The 21,133-nt window shown below is 40.2% G+C and overlaps 3 protein-coding genes across 5 annotated transcripts; all 3 read right to left on the reverse strand.

Moving 5' to 3' along the window:
- Positions 1 to 231: 231 nt before the first annotated feature.
- fam76b (family with sequence similarity 76 member B) lies at positions 232 to 6,690 on the reverse strand. Of its 3 annotated transcripts, XM_017435892.3 has the most exons (11): positions 6,397 to 6,690; positions 6,152 to 6,287; positions 4,283 to 4,347; positions 4,115 to 4,169; positions 3,821 to 3,976; positions 3,546 to 3,739; positions 2,729 to 2,779; positions 2,558 to 2,635; positions 2,292 to 2,427; positions 2,102 to 2,203; positions 232 to 1,349 (listed from the first exon to the last, which is right to left on the reverse strand). In XM_017435892.3, exons 2-11 carry the CDS (start codon positions 6,236 to 6,238, stop codon positions 1,260 to 1,262), a joined length of 1,014 nt encoding a protein of 337 aa, XP_017291381.1. In that variant the 5' UTR covers positions 6,239 to 6,287; positions 6,397 to 6,690; the 3' UTR covers positions 232 to 1,259. The 3 variants fall into 3 exon arrangements, with proteins under 3 accessions (XP_017291381.1, XP_017291380.1, XP_037835026.1); XM_017435891.3 differs by having other exon boundaries at positions 6,152 to 6,689; XM_037979098.1 differs by having other exon boundaries at positions 4,283 to 6,689.
- Positions 6,691 to 7,953: 1,263 nt separating this feature from the next.
- On the reverse strand, positions 7,954 to 15,723 carry mtmr2 (myotubularin related protein 2). The gene is made up of 16 exons (XM_017435847.3): positions 15,474 to 15,723; positions 13,359 to 13,461; positions 13,236 to 13,259; positions 13,071 to 13,137; positions 12,891 to 12,985; positions 12,705 to 12,806; positions 12,353 to 12,457; positions 12,180 to 12,263; positions 11,954 to 12,103; positions 11,687 to 11,875; positions 11,129 to 11,314; positions 10,825 to 11,031; positions 10,649 to 10,741; positions 10,461 to 10,574; positions 10,105 to 10,281; positions 7,954 to 10,006 (listed from the first exon to the last, which is right to left on the reverse strand). Exons 1-16 carry the CDS (start codon positions 15,551 to 15,553, stop codon positions 9,842 to 9,844), a joined length of 1,941 nt encoding a protein of 646 aa, XP_017291336.1. The 5' UTR covers positions 15,554 to 15,723; the 3' UTR covers positions 7,954 to 9,841.
- Positions 15,724 to 16,706: 983 nt separating this feature from the next.
- cwc15 (CWC15 spliceosome associated protein homolog) lies at positions 16,707 to 18,777 on the reverse strand. The gene is made up of 7 exons (XM_017435857.3): positions 18,626 to 18,777; positions 18,118 to 18,259; positions 17,814 to 17,926; positions 17,623 to 17,720; positions 17,434 to 17,544; positions 17,198 to 17,325; positions 16,707 to 17,088 (listed from the first exon to the last, which is right to left on the reverse strand). Exons 2-7 carry the CDS (start codon positions 18,246 to 18,248, stop codon positions 16,959 to 16,961), a joined length of 711 nt encoding a protein of 236 aa, XP_017291346.1. The 5' UTR covers positions 18,249 to 18,259; positions 18,626 to 18,777; the 3' UTR covers positions 16,707 to 16,958.
- Between the last annotated feature and the right edge of the window lie 2,356 nt (positions 18,778 to 21,133).

Genomic DNA, 21,133 nt, shown 5'->3' on the forward strand with positions numbered 1-21,133 from the left:
AATCATCAAAATTAAACGAAATAAACATTTGAAATATGAGTTTGTATGTAATGTATGAATATAATATACAAGTTTCACTTTTTAAATGGAATTACTGAAATTAATCTACTTTTTCATGATATTCTAATTTTATGACCAGCACCTGTATGTGTTATTACATAACAACAGCAGCTGTGTTGTTATAAAACCTTGAAGTGAAATTGATAAGAAGTCAATAAAACAAGCATCCGGTAACAGTTTAGCCAGTTTTAATAGTTTTAAACATTTGAGATTGAAAAAAAGTACAAAAGTGATCCTGAACACCACAGTATGAAACCAGCCCAGTAATGTAAGGTGAAAGGTGTGTTCCTTTAAAAAGCATCTTCTACAGACATGTTAATGTCAACTGGCCATACCATACACATACTGTACTCACTAAAACTGACAGAAGCAATGGTTTAAATACAATGGCTGACCCCAGTAAATACATTTACAAGTGATTCTTAAAAAACTAAGTAAAAGGAGGGGTAAAGAAGTCCGACCACAATGCCATTCTGGTATCTGGCAGTAAAATCATGCAGTATTACAATCGTTCCAGTAAAGAGAAACAGCAAAGCTGTCACACAGTGAGAAAGTGGGCAGCAGAGAGGCATTTAACCGTTTCAGAGTGCTCATTGGTTGTTGTCTGAATTCTGAGTTTTCTACCGCTGAGCAGCAGCTCGGCAGCGACCCATCCGGCGTTTTGCATACGTCGTAAAGTTGCTTGTAGGTCCCCATTAAGGAGAGCTCGTCTTCCACAATCGCATCTGTTTACAAAAATAGAACTAGTTGCTATCGAAAACCCCAAAACGTGGGAAATTCTCTCAGTATGTCGCGAGGAATAAAAACAAAGCTAAGAAATACAGTTGAATAAATAAATGCATGACATCCATAAAAAAAACAAGTGGATACAGAGTCACCAGAATGCTCTCCACAAAAGCACACGTCGTGCTTTATGTTTTGGCCCGGCAGTGTAGAAACGAGGGCTCCATCCTCCGCGTCGTCTAAAGTCGCATCCTATGATCCCACAGGAAAAGCGCCACAAAATATCTAAAACTGTGTTGATATTTAGAGAGAGGTTTCTTTTGATGTAACAGCTGGTTTCCTTGAACAACATGCCCTCTGGCTTCAGAAACATAAGAAGCAATCGATGTAGATGACAAAGAGGAAACAGAGGAAGGACACGCTCAGAGTGTTACACAAAATGAAGCCGCTCTATTGTGGTGATGGCCGGCCTATTGTTAGGGCAACAGCAGCAAGCTTCCTGTCCGGTCAAACTTTTTCCCCTTCGAAAGGGCAGCCACTTGTTTCATCAGCTCCCTGTTCTTACCCTGTGAAAACAAAGGAAACACATATGAACAGATGATTTAAAACAAACGGATCTATTTTCCTAAATCCTGGTCCAAGAATTCTGAACACTACACTAAATATTTTGTGACCAAAACATCCCTTGTGTGGACCAGGCTAACAGAGACCTTAACTACTGAGGAGGGAGGGGATGGAGAGTGATTTGCATGCAAGTTCAGCTCATATTAACAAAGCAACTCACTACAGTTAAAAAGCTTGGGATGCTGCACTATTCAGCTTAAACTGAAAAAGATATTTGGATGAGAAAAAAAATGCCTTTAAAAAAAAGAAATCCAGTTGCCTTTTGAAAAACAATAATAGTATGGGACCTGAAATTAAACCACAGTATATGCAACTTTAAAATTATGGCTGTCAGCTCAAATAACTGTGACCAGGTGATTGTGATTTGCTGTTGTTTCAATCTTTATATAGTTCAAGAGCACAAATTATCCAAAATGTTGGAGCAAATTGTGGTCGTTCTGCTTTCTTTACGTATGGTGACTACCTTGGTGTCAATTGTTGTTAAAGTGGACCGTCCTGCAGCGAGTGTATAAAAAATGACAGCCAGAAAATGTAATTATGTCTGTCAAAAGCTATAATTAAAATATATTTACAAAAGAGAGAATTGTAAAGAAGAAAGCAGAGCTAAATTCCTAACAAAATACAGAGGAGTTAACCCGTTTATCAGCAGTTAAATGTGATACGACAGCAGCTAGCACAGTGTTTGCGATCCCACCTGCTGTTGCTCCATGGCCTCCTTGTGTGATTTCTCCATCTGGTTCATCTTCACTCTCATGTTTGACTCCTGGTACTGAAAGTCCGCTTTCAGTTCTGTAAGCTGGAGGAGAATTTCATCATTAACTAATGCGCAAGGCAAATAAGAGCAGCGTGCAGCTTTGACTCATCGGCTGAAGCTAACGACCCACCTTTCTGTCCTTCTCCAGGATGGTCTGATCTCTTTGCTGCAGGAGTCTCTTCAGTGACATCACTTCCTCTTTCAGCTGACTGATGAGGATGAAGTTGTCTGTGCCACCAGAATCCATGGACTGAGTGATGGAACTACTGATGAGACAAAAGAAGAAACAACAACAAAAAAAAAGCATAAGGTTTGTGTCAAAAGGGCTGATGTATTCTACAACCATCAAGTCAGATTTGATAAGTCTCCAACAGCTGTAACCCCTGGCATACATACCTGTCCCCATTAGATGGCTTCATCTCCAGTTTTGGTTTCTTCTTTGGAGTCTCCTTTTGGATTGAAGACGATTTATGGCTGCAAGGCAAATCAAGACATAAATAAAGAGAAAATAACGCAAAAACATTTTCCCATGGTATCATGCAATTCAAGTTAGAGGGACGACTGTACCTCTGCTTCCAAAGACCCGGCTCCTGTTCGGGACTCAAGCTCCCACTCAGTCTGGGAAAGATAAAAGTAGTTCAGTGAAACAGCATCTGACACGCAGCTTTTAAAACTATTATTATATGAGCCCTAAGGTGGTATCTGACTAGTTGGTGAACGGCATTCATAAGGCAGCCTCCAGGCCTCCAGCACGCGGCACTGCGGCTCGAATTTTTGAACATGTTCAAAAAAATTTGTGCAACAAATTTTTCTATTGAAATAGTCACAGAGTTGTCGTAGGTGTCTCCAACCCGTCTCGAAGAGAGCTAGAACTGTATTTTGACATCTGTGTAGAGCTCTTCTCTGACAGAAAACCTCAGATTGAAATACTACGCTGATGACAAATATAATATTTATTTTAAAAATGGTCCAAATCTCTTCATTTCAAACCTGTTCTCAGATTAAATCATAAATGTGGGGGCAGCTTCCAATATGGCTACTAAATGAGCTAAGGACAAGAAAATAATGTGAACTGCCAAGAATTCAGTTTTGCAAGTTATAAACACAAAAATAGTAAGTGATTTTAAAGACTGGCTGTAAAAAACGTGTTCTCAAGGCTTGCTGGTTGGAAAAACTACATATTTTCTTGCAATGTTCCTGACATTCTGTAACGCCAACTAGTCTCCAAAAGCCTCGGCCCAGCGAGACACCACCTTTAAAGGTAGTATCTCACTGGGCTACACTGTTGGAGAGCCAAATTTGCAAGAAAACAGGCAAAGTTTCAGTTGCAGTCTCACTGAGTACCAGCAAGCCGTGAGAGAAAGTGATCCAACGGGGGACATACTTGTGGTGAGAACTGCTGTGTCTGTGTTGGTGGTGGTGGTGATGGTGGTGATGATGGTGCGATCTGGAGTGGTGGTCCTTCTCGTTCAACGACGAGGAGTTGGAGGACCCGAAGCCCTTCCTCTGCTCCTTAGTCTTCTGCAGGACGCGGCGGTACGACAGCGTGCAGAGCCAGCAGAGGAGTTTTCCATCCACCTGCAACAAACGCAGCGGCTCAGAAAACTCACCAGAACACATTTCGCTGTAAACTCAAGACTGCACGTGTGAGGTTTGTACCTTTCTTCTGCCTTCCTCCTTGCGGTCGAAGGCGCATTGCTGTTTGCACTGTTCACAGGTCTGTGGAGGTCCATATTTCTTCTCTGAGTTGGTACAACGTTGGCACTTTGTCCCGATAAAAGCTGCAATGATGTTACAGTACTGGCAGGGCTTGGGCTGCGAAAACAAAACAAAAAATAATCAATGAATAAATCAGAGACGTAACTACATGAAATAATCACAATACAAAACCATTAAATTGATGTTTAGTTACATGCGTGCAGAAAATGAAGCAGTGTCAAACGAGAAACTCACCGTTCCAAACTGCTTGACGTTCTGTGCACACTTCTTGCAGATTGTGTTTGTTTTACTGCAGAACAAACAAAAGATTAAATCGACATTAAATTTACCAAAAGAGCAAATAAACCTACTGTGTTTGCATTGGTACAAGATGTAAATCAGAACGCCTGGCACAAATCTCACCTCTCCTGCTGGAACTCAGACCTGCAGTACGTACACTTCACTATCGGATGTGCGATGCGACACTCCTGTGGTACAAAAAAAACAAAACAAAGAAATTTCATTTTTTGTTTCGTTTTATTCTCCCCCCACATCCTCCTCTGCAAAACATGACTGATGACTGTTATGATGGACATGCAGAAGCAAGACTTTATTGAGTGTGTATCACCACAGCTTGTGTGTGTGTGTGTTGTGCAACACCTCCGGGCTACAACATCAGTGGAAATGCCAACATCTGACTTCAGGTGATCTACACAAAAAGTAAAGTTTGCCATGCATCATACTCATTTTTTCCCAACATTGTAGGAGGAGAAAAATATGCTTTAGATGACTTAATCTGATATATATATATATATATATATATATTTAAACACATTAATAAAGAAAACCAGTTTACCACACATAAAGGCTACAGGCGTTAACATTGTACTTTAAATACCCTGTAAGAACAGAAGTCCTGTAATTATTCCAGAGATGCTTGGAGGATATTTTATGAAAGAGTGAATCAAACTGACAGCAACGGTAGGAAAAAAAGAAAAAATTTACAATTAGTTTGAATAAAAACACTGTTTTATGAGAGAAAATACACTACAAGAGTAGCACGTTGGCAAATATGTGCAGAATAATTACTCTAAAGGCCTGTTAGCAAACGTCTCATCTCACTTGTGGTGTCCCTCAAGGATCTATTTTTGATCCTCTGCTATTCATTTTGCACATGTTGCCTTTGGGGTCCATACTTAAAAATCTAACTGGCTCCATATTCTTGCTCTACTATTAGGAATCCGAGTGTAGTTTTTAAAATAGCTATTTTGAGAATAGCAGATAAATGCAATTGTAAAATTAGGTTTTCACCCTCAAATCAGGGATGTTGCCGTGGTGAAGCCGTATCACTTTGTCAAAAAACCTGCAAAACCTTATTCATGCTTTCATCACAGCTTAATTAGACTAATGTAATGCACCAAATCAGCAGTTCTCCAACTTTTTAATGCTGAACCTACAGAACGAGAGTGGTAGACTTGTAAGCCCAATAGGTGCTAATAACTTTATTAAACATGAGAATAATGACAACACAGACAATATTAACATCTGTTATATTATTTTAAGCATGCTGGTTTTAATCATTGCAGCCTTTGTGATGACAAAAAGTCATTAGATGATCTTTAGGAATAAAATTCAAATTTAAAAATGATCTCTGAGATCCACAGTGGGGTCCCCCCAAACCCCAGTTTTGGGAACCATGAGTCTATTCTGCATTATTTACAAACTGTACGCAACACAACAGCTTGTCTTTAGCTGGTACCAAATAAAGTGTGAATACATACTGCAGCCTTCGATGATTTACTGCCTGTTTTGAGAGTTATTTTAAAAGATTTTATTGCTTACTTTAAAAAGTTTTATAAAAGGCCTGGTCTCATTTCATTCACATGTGATGTTCCCAGATTTGATCTTAAGAAGTAGTTCACCTCCTATCGATAAAAAGCATTTAAATCTCTGCTCAAGACTCTTTTTATCTTTTGATTTGAATGCATTTGAATTGCATTAATCCATTTCACTTGTCTCCTTTTCTTGCCATTTTGTTTTGTATATTACACTTTATTGTTTTTGTCTCTTACTGTGAAGCGCTTTGGTCAACTCCAGTTGTTTTTAATAAAGGAATAAAACTGACCAAAAAAACAAACAAAACGCATTTATGGACGTTTTCCAACTTGTTACATAATCTTGGCTTTGCTAAATCTGCCCAAGGTGGCAACAACAACAACAACACACACACGCAGCTCGTTGTTGTTTATGTCCCGTTCACAGTCACCCCCTCGCCCTCACACACGGTCCAACCTTGCACAGCTGCTGGCCCTGCGACAGCTCCTCGAAGGGGTACCGCTGGTTACACTTCGTGCAGGCGTACAGAGCCGACGTTGCCATTTCTCGCCCGCCTGGTTCCCGGAGCCAACCGAGCTAGCGGAGCGTCCAGCTGCAAAAACCCGAACGGATTAGCGAGCGCTGTTTTCTACCCGAGACGCTTCTTTTATGTGTTTGCTAAACTGAGAGCTAGGAGCGCGCGCGCACACACACACACTCACGTCCAGCGTTCGGCTAACGCCAGTTAGCTCGTAGCGCGAGGCTAAACAGAAATAGCTCAGCTGTAGGGAGCAGCCGAAGAAGAACAATAAACTCCACAAAGCTCGGAGGCGCTACGCTATTCAACCTTCCCGACTCAACATCGGTGTGTCGTCAATTCGCCGCTCGGGCAATCCTTCCGCTCCGACCAACTCTGTAAGGTTAAGTTTTTCGCTCGCTCTCGCCAAGAAATGTATTTTCCTGGTGTTTTCCGTCTCTCTCTCTCTTTTTGTGTGTGTGTGTCAACGCCGTTAGTCGTCATGTAACCGGAAGTGGCCGACGGCTCCCGAAGCAGGAAGGAAGCCTATCGCGACACGATATCCGTCCGCGGGATTCACATTTTGAAATGAGCAGAGCCAATCACAGCTCCGCGTTCATTCAACACGTTTTCACATCACGTTATGAAATAGTTATGTGCAGCTACAGTGTGTTAACATGTTTCCCCTCTTTACAGTTTCTTCTGTGCGTTTTTATTTTAGCATCTGAAGTAGTTCAACACTTTAAGTAGTTTTAACCATTCAGGAGATGGACGCTGTGTCTTTTTATGTTTGTAACTTTTCTTCTTCTTAAAATCTCTTTGCAGGGGTCTCCACAGCGAGTCATCCTCTAACTCTGTCTTCTGTGTCCTTTGTCCTCACTCCAACTACCTCCATATCCTCTCTACCATCCAAATGTCTCCTCTTTGTCTCTTTCCTGGCAGCTGCATCTCTAACATCCTTCTACCAATACACCCACTGTCCCTCCTCTGCACATGTCCAAACCATCTCAGTCTGGCCTCTCTATCTCCCAGTCCTTCAACCTGTGCTGTACCTCTGATGACCTCATTCCTAATCCTGTCCATCCTTGTCCCTCTCAAAGACAACCTTAACATCTTATGCTCTGCCATGTCCAGTTCAGTCTCCCGTCTTTCTGTCCGTCCCAGTGCCTCCATACCTCCAACCTTAACACTTCCTCCTCTGCATCATTTCAGCCAGCTCTCAACCTCTGCCTGTCATTGTCTCTACGTTTAGAGCTGCTCAGTCCTACACTCTCAACAATCCTCTTCTCCCTCTGTCTCGTGGCACGTTTCCCTCCTTGTGGTCTTCGACTAACAGAAGCACAATTTGCACCAGTTAATGTAACCACAGACTTTTTAACTCGTGTTGTATTTCTCAAATATATTGACACACAGAGTTATTTAAAAAATAAAGTCTATTTATCGCCATTTTCATTTAATATTTGAAGAACAAAACATTCTTTGCTTTTCTGTCGATTCATTAAACAGAAAACTACAGGAATGATCGCAAGATCTCGATCTTCACAGAAAAACAAAACAAAACAAACATTTCCCCCAATTTATGCATCGACTGGGTCGACCAAGAAAAGTCAACAAATTAAGAACCTCTTTTGTTACGGTATTCTGAGATCCTTTGAATTAAACTTGTTGATAACTAAAACACATCAAACATTGCCCATTAAGGATTATCGAACGTTTGCACCTTTTTTAAATTTTACTCAGAATAAAAAGACAAAACTTTGACTACGTAGTATTATTACTTTTATTAAATAGTTTAATGCAGTTTGACATTTAACAATACTGTTTGACAATGCAGTGTTTAAATTCAAATCTTAAAGAAAGGTGGTGCGTACAGCCTCATTTTAACTGTGTGGAAGTTTGTGATTTTAATAGTTGCACGTTTTAAAGGGAAACTAATGGGATATCAGTGGCAATGCAGATGTTAATGTAAAATTAAAACCAAGACACGTGGAGAAAGTACAAAACGTAGGAACAGTTAGTCTGTTATTGGGTTCAGGACGTGTAAAAAGCCACACTGTAAAATGGAACGGGTTAGTGTTCGAGCTGCAGTAGTTCAGTACCACACGGAGGCGTTCAGCTAACATTTCCAACATTAAATGTGAGAGGGTGTCTTTACACTCATGTAACAAACCGTGCTGAGGCCGAGTTGCATGTGTCATCAAAGAGTAAAAACACGCTGACAGTGTTTTTATCACCAACATTACAACCTGTGCACACCACTCCTGTGTTAGTCTCCCAATCATTCAAAAAAAGGCACAGATGTTAATTTTATCATTAGCTGCATTAAACCAAAAATGCCTAATCTAAGTTGTAAAAACTGTCTACAAAAAATGTTCACAAAAATAAACTTAGTAAAGAACTACTGGTGCAGATATTAATTATTGCTTTTTTCAGTTTATTACATTTGACCTGGAATTATGTCTGATTTATTTGTTACTAAGAAAGAGAAAGATGAGTTATAAACACGAGAGAGGACTATAAGATAATAAATAATGTTAGCGTCTAAGAAAAAGTAAACCTACAAAACCAAATCAGTCAGTTAAAGAATGTAAATCACATCATGTGTTTATAAAATAAAACAGATATTTGGTCACAACAGTCTAAAAGGTTTGATTAGTAAACTTTTGTCAATACACCCTGTTTGTTTTCAAATTACATTACAATAACTTTGTCTTTTTTTTAGCTACAGATCAAACTATTTATTAACTCCCAAACTGTCCATTTGGTTTAGGCCCTGTCCACACGGAAACGCAGTTTTTCCAAAACAACCTTTTGATGTATGGTTTCCAAGAATATCCTCGTAAACGCGGCACTGTTTCTATAAGTGTCTTTATCTGCACGGAAAACACCAAAAACGAACCAAAACGCTGCAGTAACTGTGCCGGGCCCGTAACGCTGCCCAAAATATACACCGAAAACAATAAACAAGGTGTGGAGAATCCATATGAAGCTTGAAATGTTGGGTGCAAAATGTAAACACGACAAAAAAAAAAAAAAAAAAAAAAAAAAAAAAAAAAATTAGAAGAAAGAGCCTTCAGGTTGTAAGTTAGATTAGACGTGGCATCGTCGCTTTGACCGTCTACACAAAAACGCAAGGGTGGCGTTTTAATCAAAGGGTGGCATTAAAATACCATTTTGTGGCTCCTAAAACGCTGTTTCCGTGTGGGTGCAGGGCTGAAACAATAAAAAAAACTTTTGCGTAATCGTTCCAACGTGGACGACCCCATAGTTTGCTTAAGCGTTTGCTGCACGATCCATGTTCATATGTTCTCTGCTGTAGTGCTTTCAAACGAATAAAGTGAGTGTTCCTATGAAGAATATAAAGCATAAACATTTACACATTTAGTATTATTTACCGCACTATAAAGAAAAACACTGATTGTTGGTAGGCTGACAGACTACACGGCCCTCATATATTCTGTAGACGATTTGCGAGGAAAGCAAACAATACTCTGCTCATTTTTTGGCAGTGTGTAAACTAAAGAGGCAGCTTGTCTCACAGATCTTCTGTGTTCCAGGTGGGACCTTTATGCTTGCTGTTGCACGGCACCCTCTTCGCAGGCGGGAAGGCAGGACTGAGCGTCTGAGACAGTCACAAACATTAAGAGGTGTCAAACAAAGGTCTGCACTGGAGTGATGGAGCGCGTGGGTGAGCCTGCCCTCTCGGAGGAAGAGGAAACGGAGCGGTTCGTCACCTCCCGCTGCAACTCCTCCACTCTTTTCTGAAGCTCGGCGCGCTTCACTAACAGCTCCTTGTGGCGCTGGTGGAGAGGTTCCTTGCAGAGGACACGGAAAACAGCGACTTGTAAAGCTCGGTCCCCGTGAAGGTGGAAGACAGCGAGGACAACACAGCACAGCAGATTCTGCGACATACCTGAGGTTTCATGCGAGGGTTCCAGCGGATGTAGTAGCCAACCCAGAGCTCCAGGTGGCGTAAGCTGACAACAGGGAAGAGCACGTGGTTGGAGTAGTTCACATACAACGGATTGGTGAACTCCTCCAGCTGGCTGTTGATGAGGGACCACAGTGAGACTGTCCTCTTGGGGATCTCCTTCAAAATAAAAGTTTAGACATCTTATATTAAGTTTGCAACAAATATTATGATTTATTACTTATTTTCTCTGAGCTTTATTTTATGGCACATACAGCTTAATTTACTTGAACTAGCATTGTTAGAAAAGATTACACATAAAAAACTCCCTAAAATGAATTAAAACTAAAGAGCCGTACTTCCTTCAGTCTTTGCTGTTCACTGTTACACAGGAATGTCCCAAACAGGCAGCTGTACAGGTGATCCAGGATGGTAACCAGGAAGTATTCGTTAAACTCAAAAGCTGCAGGAAACTTAAGGAAAAAACAACCTAATTATTATTATCCTTTGTTTTTACAAGTAACTTCCTCCAACACGTGTTGCTTACCTGGTGAGTCAACTGCCAAACACAGTCAATAAACTGAATAAAAACAGGTGAACGGTCTGCATCCGTGTGGTTTTTATCTCCATGACCAATACGCTGGGAAAAAAAAGGAAAGATGCTATCATAAATTAGAAAGGATCCGTGACCTAAAGCAGGATTTGTCTCAACTTTTTGTTTACCAGCTGGAAGCGATGACCAAAACTCAGCCACTCTTTCTCGAGCAGCACCTCAAAGCCCTGAATGGTGCGGTAGTAACCGTCCAGCATGAGCATGGACAAGGAGGTGAGCTGAGCTGTGCGGTCCCAGCCGTCGCTGCAGTGCACCACCACAGACGTTTTCCCGGACTCCACTTTGTCTGCGATCCTCAGCGCTCCTGCCAGGATCAGCTGCAGGCACGCCGCCCAGAAACGACCACGGCACGGTTGGAAAAATCCTCACTTTTGCATAAATCTTAAGACACGGGACACAAGGTGACACACTCACCTTGATGTGTTCGAGCCAGTGAGTAGACTCCAGATTGGAAAGCCAATGCGAGTCCTCGATATTGGGGTAAACGATCTCCTTCAGCTTGCGGAGCGACTCTCTCATCACATGGATATTGTGAATGTCCAAGAACACCAGCTCAGCGTTTTGATATGCATCCTCACTTTCATATCCGCCACCTTTCATCTGTGGAAAGAAGTGGGTGACGCATGTTTTCAGTTACTATCTGAAGTCTGTTTGCAGCCTCCTTAAGACACCAATTAATAAAAACAAACACAGTTGTATTTAATAATTACAGTAACAAGAAAAAGAAAGTCCACACTCGTAACTCCAGGGTTTTACCTATCCAGACATAAGAAATATCAGGATTTTTACAAGGTCTTAAAATGAAAATCTGTTGTGTGTTTTTGTACACTTAATCCTTTCAGAACCTGGTAAAGACCAGTTCCTTTGTTTTATAACCTGATACGTAAAATCCAAGAACTGAAAGAGGGTGGACTTTCTTTTTTGCTGTGACTGTATTTGTTTTTTTTAAAAGAAAATTTCAAAACAACCAGCCTTGTTTGCAGCAGCGTTGGTGCTGGGTCTGGCATCAAAAATGAAAAGTTTATGGGACTGAGCATTGGCGTCCATGATCGCCTGGAGGTACTTCTCGTCCTCTTTGCTGCGCTTCCCGTTCACCCCAACCATTGGCTGACTGCAGCGCGTTATTGTGGCCTGACTTTCCGGATGGATCCAAGACAACACCTAAACACAGAGCATAGGTGACGATAAGAACAGCCTACGGCCCAAGAGAGGATATTGATGCTGCAGAAAGTTACTCACAGGTATCCTCCCCTTTGCTCTGAAAGCTGCCACTCTCTTCAGCTCTTCGTCTGGTATGTTGACCGGTACAGCCAGAGTTGAAGGGTAGGTGTCGCATATCTCGTAGTGATCGTTTACTTTTGTTATCCTCCAGCTTTCATTGGGTATGCCCTTTGCAAAAAACAGGAGCAAATGCTGTAACCCGCTCCCTTTGACAAAGCATTTTTACTACTTCACCTTAACATACCAGTCTTTTGTACTCAGAGATGGCATCGTACACCTTCCAACCGTTTTCAGGAAAAACCTGCCCGTATTCAAAGGCAAAGATTTGCTACGGAGAGAGGAGGAGAAAGGAAACAGCTGAAAAAATGTCTGTGAAAGGCTACAACGACGGCAACAGTGCGGCTGAGGGTCACTCACCAGCCCGTTTGAAACAGGAAAAGCAAATTTAATCAGAACTTCAAAAATGGACTTCCTGAGCGTGTCCTCAATTTGTTTGTGAGCAAATCGCAGATTACGCATATCCTGCAGAAAGGCAGAGCAGCAGGTCACGGTCAAACTCCGGCGGTAACAGCTGAATGCGAATATCGGTTCACAGCAGGAAAGTACAGGTGGGTAATAAGCTACCGTGAAATAGAGGTTATTTTTCAAAGGCTAGTTCTTAGTTTGTTCGAGAAGCTCCGCGTCACAGTCCATGTTTCCATTCTCTAGTTCTGACCGTGAAAAGCCAAGCAGGGGCAGATATCTGAGATCGTTTCACCGACTTACACACCTTGCACAGTATCCCGTAGGAAACATCGCGGGTCAAAGCGTTTCCAATCTTTTCCACGCGATTCACCACTCCGAGAGGCAAGTCGAGCAGAAACGCCGGTTCCTGGAAAACAACAACAGATGAACAAAATGCTTCCACAAAATATTTACCAGGCGAACCCCCCCCCTTGATATTACTCACACATACCCTGTCCATGGATTTGAAGAGCAGCCTGTAGTTGGTAACCATCACTGTTCCCCTCAGAGCTCCAGTGAAAGGACAGAAGTAGGTGATATCTTGGGCTGCAGAGACAATAAGTAGCATTTAATGTACACACATTGTCCTGATTACAGCATAGAAAAATAAATAAATAAAAGGTAAAATTACCCATATCCTGCACATTTTCATTTGGAAGTAACTGTGGTTCTTCTTTGTCTGAATCTCTGAGCACCTTCTGGAAACATCAGAAACAAAAACGTGAATCTGGCTCCTTAAGCCTTTAGACGTTCAGACAACACTACAGTAGATGTTGACATTCATCCAGTGGCGTACCTTGGCAGTGGCTTTGGGCTTCACCTGAGGGACACATAAATGAGGAGAGAGATGCACTTAGGCTTTCAAACCTTACTTTAATGAAGATGCAGAATATCGACGGATCGCACGCGAGCTACTAACCCTGAGCTCCGGAGAAAACTCCGCAGAGGTCGACACGGAGTCAGAGGACAAAGCGGACGGTGGTTTGGCCTGGGCAGAGCGGTCCGAGCGCGAGGTGGAATTGCTGGTGACAGATTAAAAAGATAAAAAAAAAGGTTTCATCACTGCTCAAAGGCAAACTATGACACAAAGTTATTATTATAATAAACAGCTGAGCTGTAAAATACAAAAAATATCTTCATCTTAAACTTACAAACTAACCCAGTAAAACATCTTGTATTTAACAGAACCAACCGTTTTTTTAGTTTCTTCCTGTCATGGCTGTGCTCTATGGAGCCCAGTTACTGACCCAGTTTCTTTTGACTTTCTCATAAATCTCACTGCAGATGTCATATTATTCACTGCTCCCGGTGATGAAAGCATCAGCCGGCAGAGCAGTCAGGGATTACAGCGTTAGCCCATAGCTCTCCGCTATTTCAGCCTTGACACACACTTTCTCATTTTGTGATGCTTTGCTTCACTTATCATCAAGAATAATATGTTTTTCCACATTTCTAATGCCTGAAAGCTTATGAAGACAGATCTCTGTTGCAAACAGGACGCTGGAACTCGGACACCCCTCCCCCCGATCTGTCAGAGCTGCTCATTGAGGACTTCCACGAGAAACGCAACACTTTCACATGTCAGTAAGGGTTCTGCCGTTGCACAATAATTCACAGAGGTTACGTTCCAAAGCGCGAGAACACACATCAGCACCACCTTCTCGTACGTCCGTGGACACGGGAACAGAGAATACACGAGAAACAGGCAGAATGACAGGAGGATCAGAGGTTAGAGAGGATAAATGTGGCGTCATAACGGAATACAAACTGTTGATGTTTATCTTTTTAAAAAAAATTAGGCTTTAAGGCAAAATTAGCTGTTAATTTAAACTAGCTGCTGGCCTTAAGTGTCTTTGAGTAAAACACTGAAACCCCCCCAGCTGCAGCTGACGTACAGATGGGTGTATGAGTGATAACATAAAAGGTGCGGCGCTGTATAAAGAGTGTAAAATAAACAACAGGATGTGAGTGTGTGTGTGTGTGTGTGAATGAGAAACACTGCAAAGCACTTTGCAGAACCTGGAGATGTTGTATAAATGTGGACCATTCTACCGTCTCAGCATCGTCAGGACATCAGTGACAATATATGTTAATTTTGCAGCAACTTGACCAATTCCTAGTCATAAAAATACCATGAAAATGAATACTATGGCAGACTATTTTGCTGTACCTCTTAATTGAACCCGTTTTGTTTTTGTTTTATTACACATTTATTATTCTCTTGGACAAAGATAATGCATTTCCTTTATTAAACTTTCAGCACTACTTACAGGAGACATGTTCAAAACCTACACCAAAGCTATTCGTACCTTTTGTTTTCTGCGAATTATTCAACAGGATTTCAAAGAATAACAGGAAGGGATGGTTGAAACTATAGAAATTTGTATTGTATTTGTATTTTGTAATACTACGAATTAAATTCAGCTTAATGGTTTCCCTTATAATAACACTTCATTTTCCCCTCTCCTTTAGTGGAAACATATTTGTTTTAGTTGACAGATAAAAATCAGAGAGAGAAAACACTGAAGACATTAATTATTTACATGTCAGAGAGATGTGTCACCTTGTTTGATTTTGTTTAGTTTGTCAGTTTTTGTCCACAGACATGTCACACTGACTGTAACCCTGAAACCACACAGGAACATCTGCATAAGCTACATTTACCATCGGATTTTATTTGTTTTTTTATATATTCTCTTCATATTTTGTCACCTATCCACATGTTAACTTTAGGTAACGTGATAACTTAATATATCAACATATACTGTATAAACTTTGTATCTGAATTGATGATATAAATCGACATTCTTTATATCTGATGCAGAAAAGTCCCAGTAAAAGTGCTACTTTACTGTCAATTAATAGGTGTTTGTCAGTTTGAGACATTTACAAAAAACTAAAGGTGGTTTAACACTTATTTTTAAAATATTGCTCAACTAATAAGAGTCAAATAAAAGCTTTTAAGCCTTAATAATGAATAGCACAGTGGTTTTAAAAGTTTTAGCTATCTAAAAAGCAGTAAGGGTTTAACTACCTGGACAATGAATCAACGCTCGGCTGTCGGGAAGAGGAAGGCTTCGAGCCCAAGCTGTCGATGCTCCCGCTTTTCTCCATCTTTTCCTGGTACGAGAGCGTCAGAAAATGGTGGTGTGAGCCCCGAGTAGGCGAAGGAGAACCGTGTTTCCACCGGACGCTGCCTTCACAGTCCCTCTTGCAGCAAAGCAACACCCCACCAACAAAAGGAAGCTGCCATTTTTTCCTCACAGCTATCTCCCAATCCGCGTCACACAAAGCCTGCTGCAGGAGAGCGCTCCCCCTGCTGGCGGACTCCTGCTACTGCAGAAGGGTTGCCCCCTGCTGGTTGTCTCCTGCTACTGCATGAGACTCGCTCCCTGCTGGTTGTCTCCTGCTACTGCAGCCTTTTCCTCTGTTTGCACAGATGTCTGTATCAATCCAGTCCCGTTTTATTGTAATAGCTTTAAAAAATCTTTTGTATTTTTCAAATTCTAAATATGTTCTCGTTTGAAAGGACATCAGCTATGCAGGAAATGTGCAACATAAATAAAAGTTTGATTTGTTATCACCTTTACTCAGACATTTTTTTTTCCTCCTGAAATTGTTTTGGTTACAATTAAATGAAAATGTTGAACACGGTTTTGAAATGCTCCAGGTTTTCTCTGATAATATTCTAAAATTATTCAAACAGTTTTGCAACTACTAATTCTTCAGATCACCTAAATTATTAGGTGAAAGATAATAAAAAATGACAATTAAAAATGGCAAAAATAGTATTCCCGTCCCCTTCAGTGCAGCTAAAATTAAAATTAAGAAGTGTTCACTTGATTTATTTCAGTTGATGATTATGGTCCTGATTTAAGTTTTTTTTTATATTTAAAGTATAATAATTTCAGACCTAATGGACTAAAAATGGACTCAGTGATGTAAGAGTTTAATTTTTACTTTCTCAAACACACTTCTAGTTAATGTGGTGAAACAACTAAATGCTTCCTCTCTTCTTTAATAACAAAAAACACATTTTTGTTTTTTTTTTTTAACTGTAATGTTGTTAAAGAGCTGTGATACCATATTCTGAAGAGGTGACACAAGTGTTCCTGCGGGTTCTAGTTAATGCCCTTTTTTGGGCCTGTCCTGAAACAACACCCTTTTACCAAAACAAATATAAAATGTTTTGTGTTTTTTTATTAGTCTCAACCCATCACTAACAGCCTCTCTGCTTGTATTTCTGTGCAGTTTTAAAAAGTAAATACTGGGGAGCAAAGTCATGGTTTATTCAATTAAAAAAAAGACAAAACAACAAAATAATGAATTTTCACAAAGTTTTACATCAATGAAGTCATTCACAAACTCACTTATATGCAGCAGTTTACCTGCTGACTGTACAGCCTCTAATGAATCTGAATGTTTATAAATGACATCAATCATTCAAAGGATGGAAACAAATGAACAACAAAAAAAAAAGATAATAAAAACTGATCAAATAAAACAAACGCTAAGTCCTTTACTTTACATATTTTTCCATAAACTTCTTGTGGAACTCGGAGCGCAGCGTGTCATTGACGAAGCGCTTCTCTTTCCGGGCCTCGTCGACTCCTTTGGCACAGTTTTTGAACACAACGTCATCATCCCACCTGGAAGGATAGAGATTAAACTTTTGGTGCCAATACAGCAAAGTTTTTTCCTCCTCAGAACATTCATTCAGACACACTGTAAGAAAGCCTCTGTGTGTGTGAGAGATACCTTCTCTTGACTCTGAATGTAGTCGGAGTTTGGCTCTGTTGCTGCTGTCCCGCCAAATTAATCAGCGGGTTTCCACTCAACACATTCTGCACTCGAATCCTCTCCTCCTCTGCCTTCTGTTCTCGCTCCTAAAATAAAAACACACAGAGGTCAAATCTGCCTTCTCTTTAAAACATTTTGTGATTTGATGAGTTTCAGTTACGGCTCATGCAAACATAAGAGCGTGAGCTCCTTACTTTGCGTTCTTGCTCCTCAGCCCGCTCTTTCTTAATCTTTTCAAGTTCAGCCAGGAGGGCGGCGGTGTCGTCATCATCACTTTCTTCCTCAGAGTTCTCCTCCTCTTCATCCTATGAAGACAAAACAGAGGCTAAATCAGTAAAGGTGCCTGATGAGAGTTTACCACGCGTTTCAGTGTGAGGACTTACATCAGTGAGAGGATCATCAGCATCAAGGTTTGCTGCTGGGATCTGATCCAGTCTGGGCCTTTTTGAAGATGAAGATGAGGACGATGATGTGGTGTGCTCTGAAGAAAAATAAAAAAAATCGGCACAACGCAAGTTAAGAGGATACACCTTGAGGGGCTCCGTTTAAGTTTAATATCAGGGGAAAGACTAACCTCTTGGTCCCCTCTCTCTGGTCTTCTCACGCGCAGCGACGCGCTCCCTCTCCTCCAGCTCCCTGCGAAAGTCACGGGCACGCACCTCCTCAGGGGCATCCTGGGTGGGCTGCCTGTTCACAGGGAGAGTTTTTAAAGAAATATAACTTCAGTATCTGGACTGCAGTGTAAATCTACCCAAAAGGAGAAGGCAGGAGATAAAATATGAAACATGCTGATCAGTCAACAGATTTGGTTTAATTGATGGCACTGACAGAGTCACAGGACTGTGTGTTGTTGATTAGTTTATGTTTAGTCCTCTGACCTGTACTTGATCTTGGTGTGACCTGGAAGATCTCGGCTGGAATATTGCTTGGAAAGGGCACTCAAATCCCCTTCTCCTTTTCCCCTCCCTCCTCTTGCCGGCTCAAACGTAGGCCTTGCAGCTGTAGTCATCTTTGATGGCTCTAAAATGTGACACATTTACAAAAACACAGCAGACATCGCATCAAATCAGGACATAAGAGTTTCATCAAGATATGATGAAATAATATAAAATATAAATAAAGCAAAAGTTCAATTTTATTGTGCTTGTGAAGCTCAAATCGAATATTAGCATGTAAATGATGCTTGTTTGCTGGAGTTAAAAACACAAGTTAGCTTGCTAGCCACTAATGCTAACGACTTGCTAACCGGATTTACCAACGCAGTTAAGGCGCAGATATCTTTATAAACGTTTCACCTGAAAGCCTCATGAGATTATTATTAAACTACAACTAACCTTTATAATAAAATATCTTTATAAAAACGTATTTCAGAGCAAAAATACTTACAGAGCCGCTACCACACGACAAAAGGCATCCAATACACAGTGTGACGTCACTTCCGGGTCAAACCTCCGAGAGAGGAAAAGATGCCTTCACAGACAATTGGACATTATTTGTGTGCGAAAATAATAAGACAGGAACTATAAAATATTTAGCAAAATCGCTGTAAAGTAGACTAATGTTCCTAAAAAAAGATATGAGAGAATCAAATTTCGCGAGAAGATTATCCCAGTTATTAGAGGAAAATAAAACACTGTATATGTTTTATGTTTTTTTAGCCTACGGACTTCAAAAAATAGTGCAGTGCTGCAGTGGAGACGCTAGGGGGCAGATTTAAGACGCTGCATTAAAACGCAACTTGGTCATCAGTTAACTTTTGTCAAAGTGTCACTTTTTCATGTTTACTTGAGCATTAAAAGAGTTACGGAACACTGAATGTTCCTTCTGTGCACTTTGGACATAAAATAAACTGCAGAGAAAGAAAAAATAAAAACTCCAGAAACTGAACGCATGTGCATAAAACGCAGTCCCAGCAGGTCAGACTGAAGGGGAAAAATAGGTATGGATGCTTGTTATTTAAAGATTATCAGTCTCATTAAAAATGTCTAACAAAGTGGGAGTGGGATAAAGCTCCCTGATTGTATGTGTACAATTTTAACAATCTGTAACTTATTAAAGTGAGTTTTTCCACAAGGATTGTTTTAGAAAACTTACAAAATTTAAACAAGTTTAAATAGTGATGCTCTTAAATTAGTCTTTTTGGAAAATATATTCAGGTTAAATCTTCACTTCTTTAGGAAATAACTTTAATAGCTCTATGACCTTGTTTTTTTTTTTAATTCACGTAAGTTTTAAGCTGCTTGTCTACCATTGTTTTGTTGAGCACACACTGGCTATTTTCTTTGTTAATGTGTGATGCATGATTGAAGCGAGGTATGTCAAATATGAAAACCACAAATATTAGATCTTCAAGAATGTAGTTTGGTTAAACTTTTACACGATGTGTAAGATGTGGGACATTGAGGCAGTGCAAGCAAACTAAAATCAAAACTCCACTGATTCTGATTTACACTTATTTAATTTAATAATAACCAAACTATGACGACAACAGGATAAAAAGGTTGTAAAGATGACGATAAATGGCAGTTTTAGGTTCATCATCCTCATATTTCTTTTAGCCTGGTGAAAAACAAGAAACACATACTTGTAAAGATATAAGAAACCTGAATTGTCATATATATAAATAATTTTATTGTGTTGTAGTCTACAAAATTTATTAGAAATCTCACAAAAATCATTTTATTGTGAGAAGGGACAGACAATTTGATCAAATCTTGTAAATTAAATTATTCACAGTCTCGTGTGATGTTGTGAGAGTTCTGTAAGCATTTGGTGTATGCATTGAGGACGACTCTCAGCTACTACCACACTGAATTTTAGCTCAGTCTCTGTAAAAACTGGCTGACTTGTCGCCACTTTCGTGTTTTGTAAGTGGCGCTTAGCTGTGGCAGCCATTTTGAATCGGGTTGATTCCAAAGGTTAATCAGTTGTAGATGTTTATCAAATATTTACTTACTTAGCTTTTATCATGCTGGCCTTTTATTAAAATCTATTCAACTCTTAGCTGGCCTTCAGTACTCTTAGTTAGCCTTTCGGTACCTTTAGTTTAGTTTTTATCATTTCTGATCAACTGAGGTTTTTAAATCCTAGTTCAGTTTATGTTAGCTTTCATTTCATCTTAGTTTGTTTTTCCTCAGTTTATCTTGTGTGTGTTTTTCATTTAGAAGTTTAGCTTCATGACTTCATTTAGATTATCCCAGCTCATATTTTAGATACTGTTCTGTGTGTTTTTGTGTAAAATGCTGTAAAGCCCTTTGTATCGCCTTGTTGCTGAAAAGTGCTATAAAAAATAAATTTAACTTGACTTGAGAGGTTCATTACAATCCACCCACCGGTGTGTGAGATATTCTGCTGACAGACAAACACACACATAGACACAGACACGGGCAAAAACGCTGTCGCCCCTTCGCCTTTAGGAGATGAGAGAAACCAGGAAACTCAACAAGATAAAAACCCACAGAGAGCAGTGCAAATATTCCAGTTTATCAGGATGTTAAAAGTCATCATGCCTGTGCCAGTTTCACCAAAGACAGCCCATGTTCTCCTTGAATGAAAATGATAACACGAGGGTCTGATAAGGCAGCAAAAGGAATCGGTCTCACATCAGGTTTTGCTTGATTCCTAACATCCTTTCTGAAGGAACAGCATGTTTTTCGAGAAATGTGTTTCTGTAAAATTAAAAGCGAAAACAAAACAAAACAAACAACAACAACAACTAAAAAGCTTCCTTATAGGGTTGTTTTCATCTCATATATAAAGTGTGGGTCCAAAATTAAATAATTTTGGATTCCTGGGGTTTATTTTTAATGATGTGGAGTTCTTATAAAACAAGAGGAAGTTTTAATGAAAAGCAGTTTGAACTCATCTCTTCCTCAAGGGGGGGGGGGGGGGGGG

This window comes from Kryptolebias marmoratus, linkage group LG13 (genome assembly GCF_001649575.2).
Source record: "Kryptolebias marmoratus isolate JLee-2015 linkage group LG13, ASM164957v2, whole genome shotgun sequence".
Classification (NCBI taxonomy): domain Eukaryota; kingdom Metazoa; phylum Chordata; class Actinopteri; order Cyprinodontiformes; family Rivulidae; genus Kryptolebias; species Kryptolebias marmoratus.

What these genes read in the sequence shown, in the direction of transcription:
- fam76b (XM_037979098.1), bottom strand. Translation starts at nt 4,593, where the DNA reads ATGGCAAACTTTACTTTTTGTGTAGATCACCTGAAGTCAGATGTTGGC. An exon ending in CCGGGTCTTTGGAAGCAGAG is followed by an intron (nt 2,636 to 2,728) that starts GTACAGTCGTCC and finishes TTTGCCTTGCAG; the next exon opens with CCATAAATCGTCTTCAATCC. An exon ending in AAGCCATCTAATGGGGACAG is followed by an intron (nt 2,428 to 2,557) that starts GTATGTATGCCA and finishes TTGTCTCATCAG; the next exon opens with TAGTTCCATCACTCAGTCCA.
- mtmr2 (XM_017435847.3), bottom strand. Translation starts at nt 15,553, where the DNA reads ATGGAGAAAAGCGGGAGCATCGACAGCTTGGGCTCGAAGCCTTCCTCT. An exon ending in AGTTTTCTCCGGAGCTCAGG is followed by an intron (nt 13,260 to 13,358) that starts GTTAGTAGCTCG and finishes TGTGTCCCTCAG; the next exon opens with GTGAAGCCCAAAGCCACTGC. An exon ending in TTCCTGTTTCAAACGGGCTG is followed by an intron (nt 12,264 to 12,352) that starts GTGAGTGACCCT and finishes CTCTCTCCGTAG; the next exon opens with CAAATCTTTGCCTTTGAATA.
- cwc15 (XM_017435857.3), bottom strand. Translation starts at nt 18,248, where the DNA reads ATGACTACAGCTGCAAGGCCTACGTTTGAGCCGGCAAGAGGAGGGAGG. An exon ending in CTGATGATCCTCTCACTGAT is followed by an intron (nt 17,545 to 17,622) that starts GTAAGTCCTCAC and finishes TTGTCTTCATAG; the next exon opens with GATGAAGAGGAGGAGAACTC. An exon ending in CTGAGGAGCAAGAACGCAAA is followed by an intron (nt 17,326 to 17,433) that starts GTAAGGAGCTCA and finishes TTTTTATTTTAG; the next exon opens with GAGCGAGAACAGAAGGCAGA.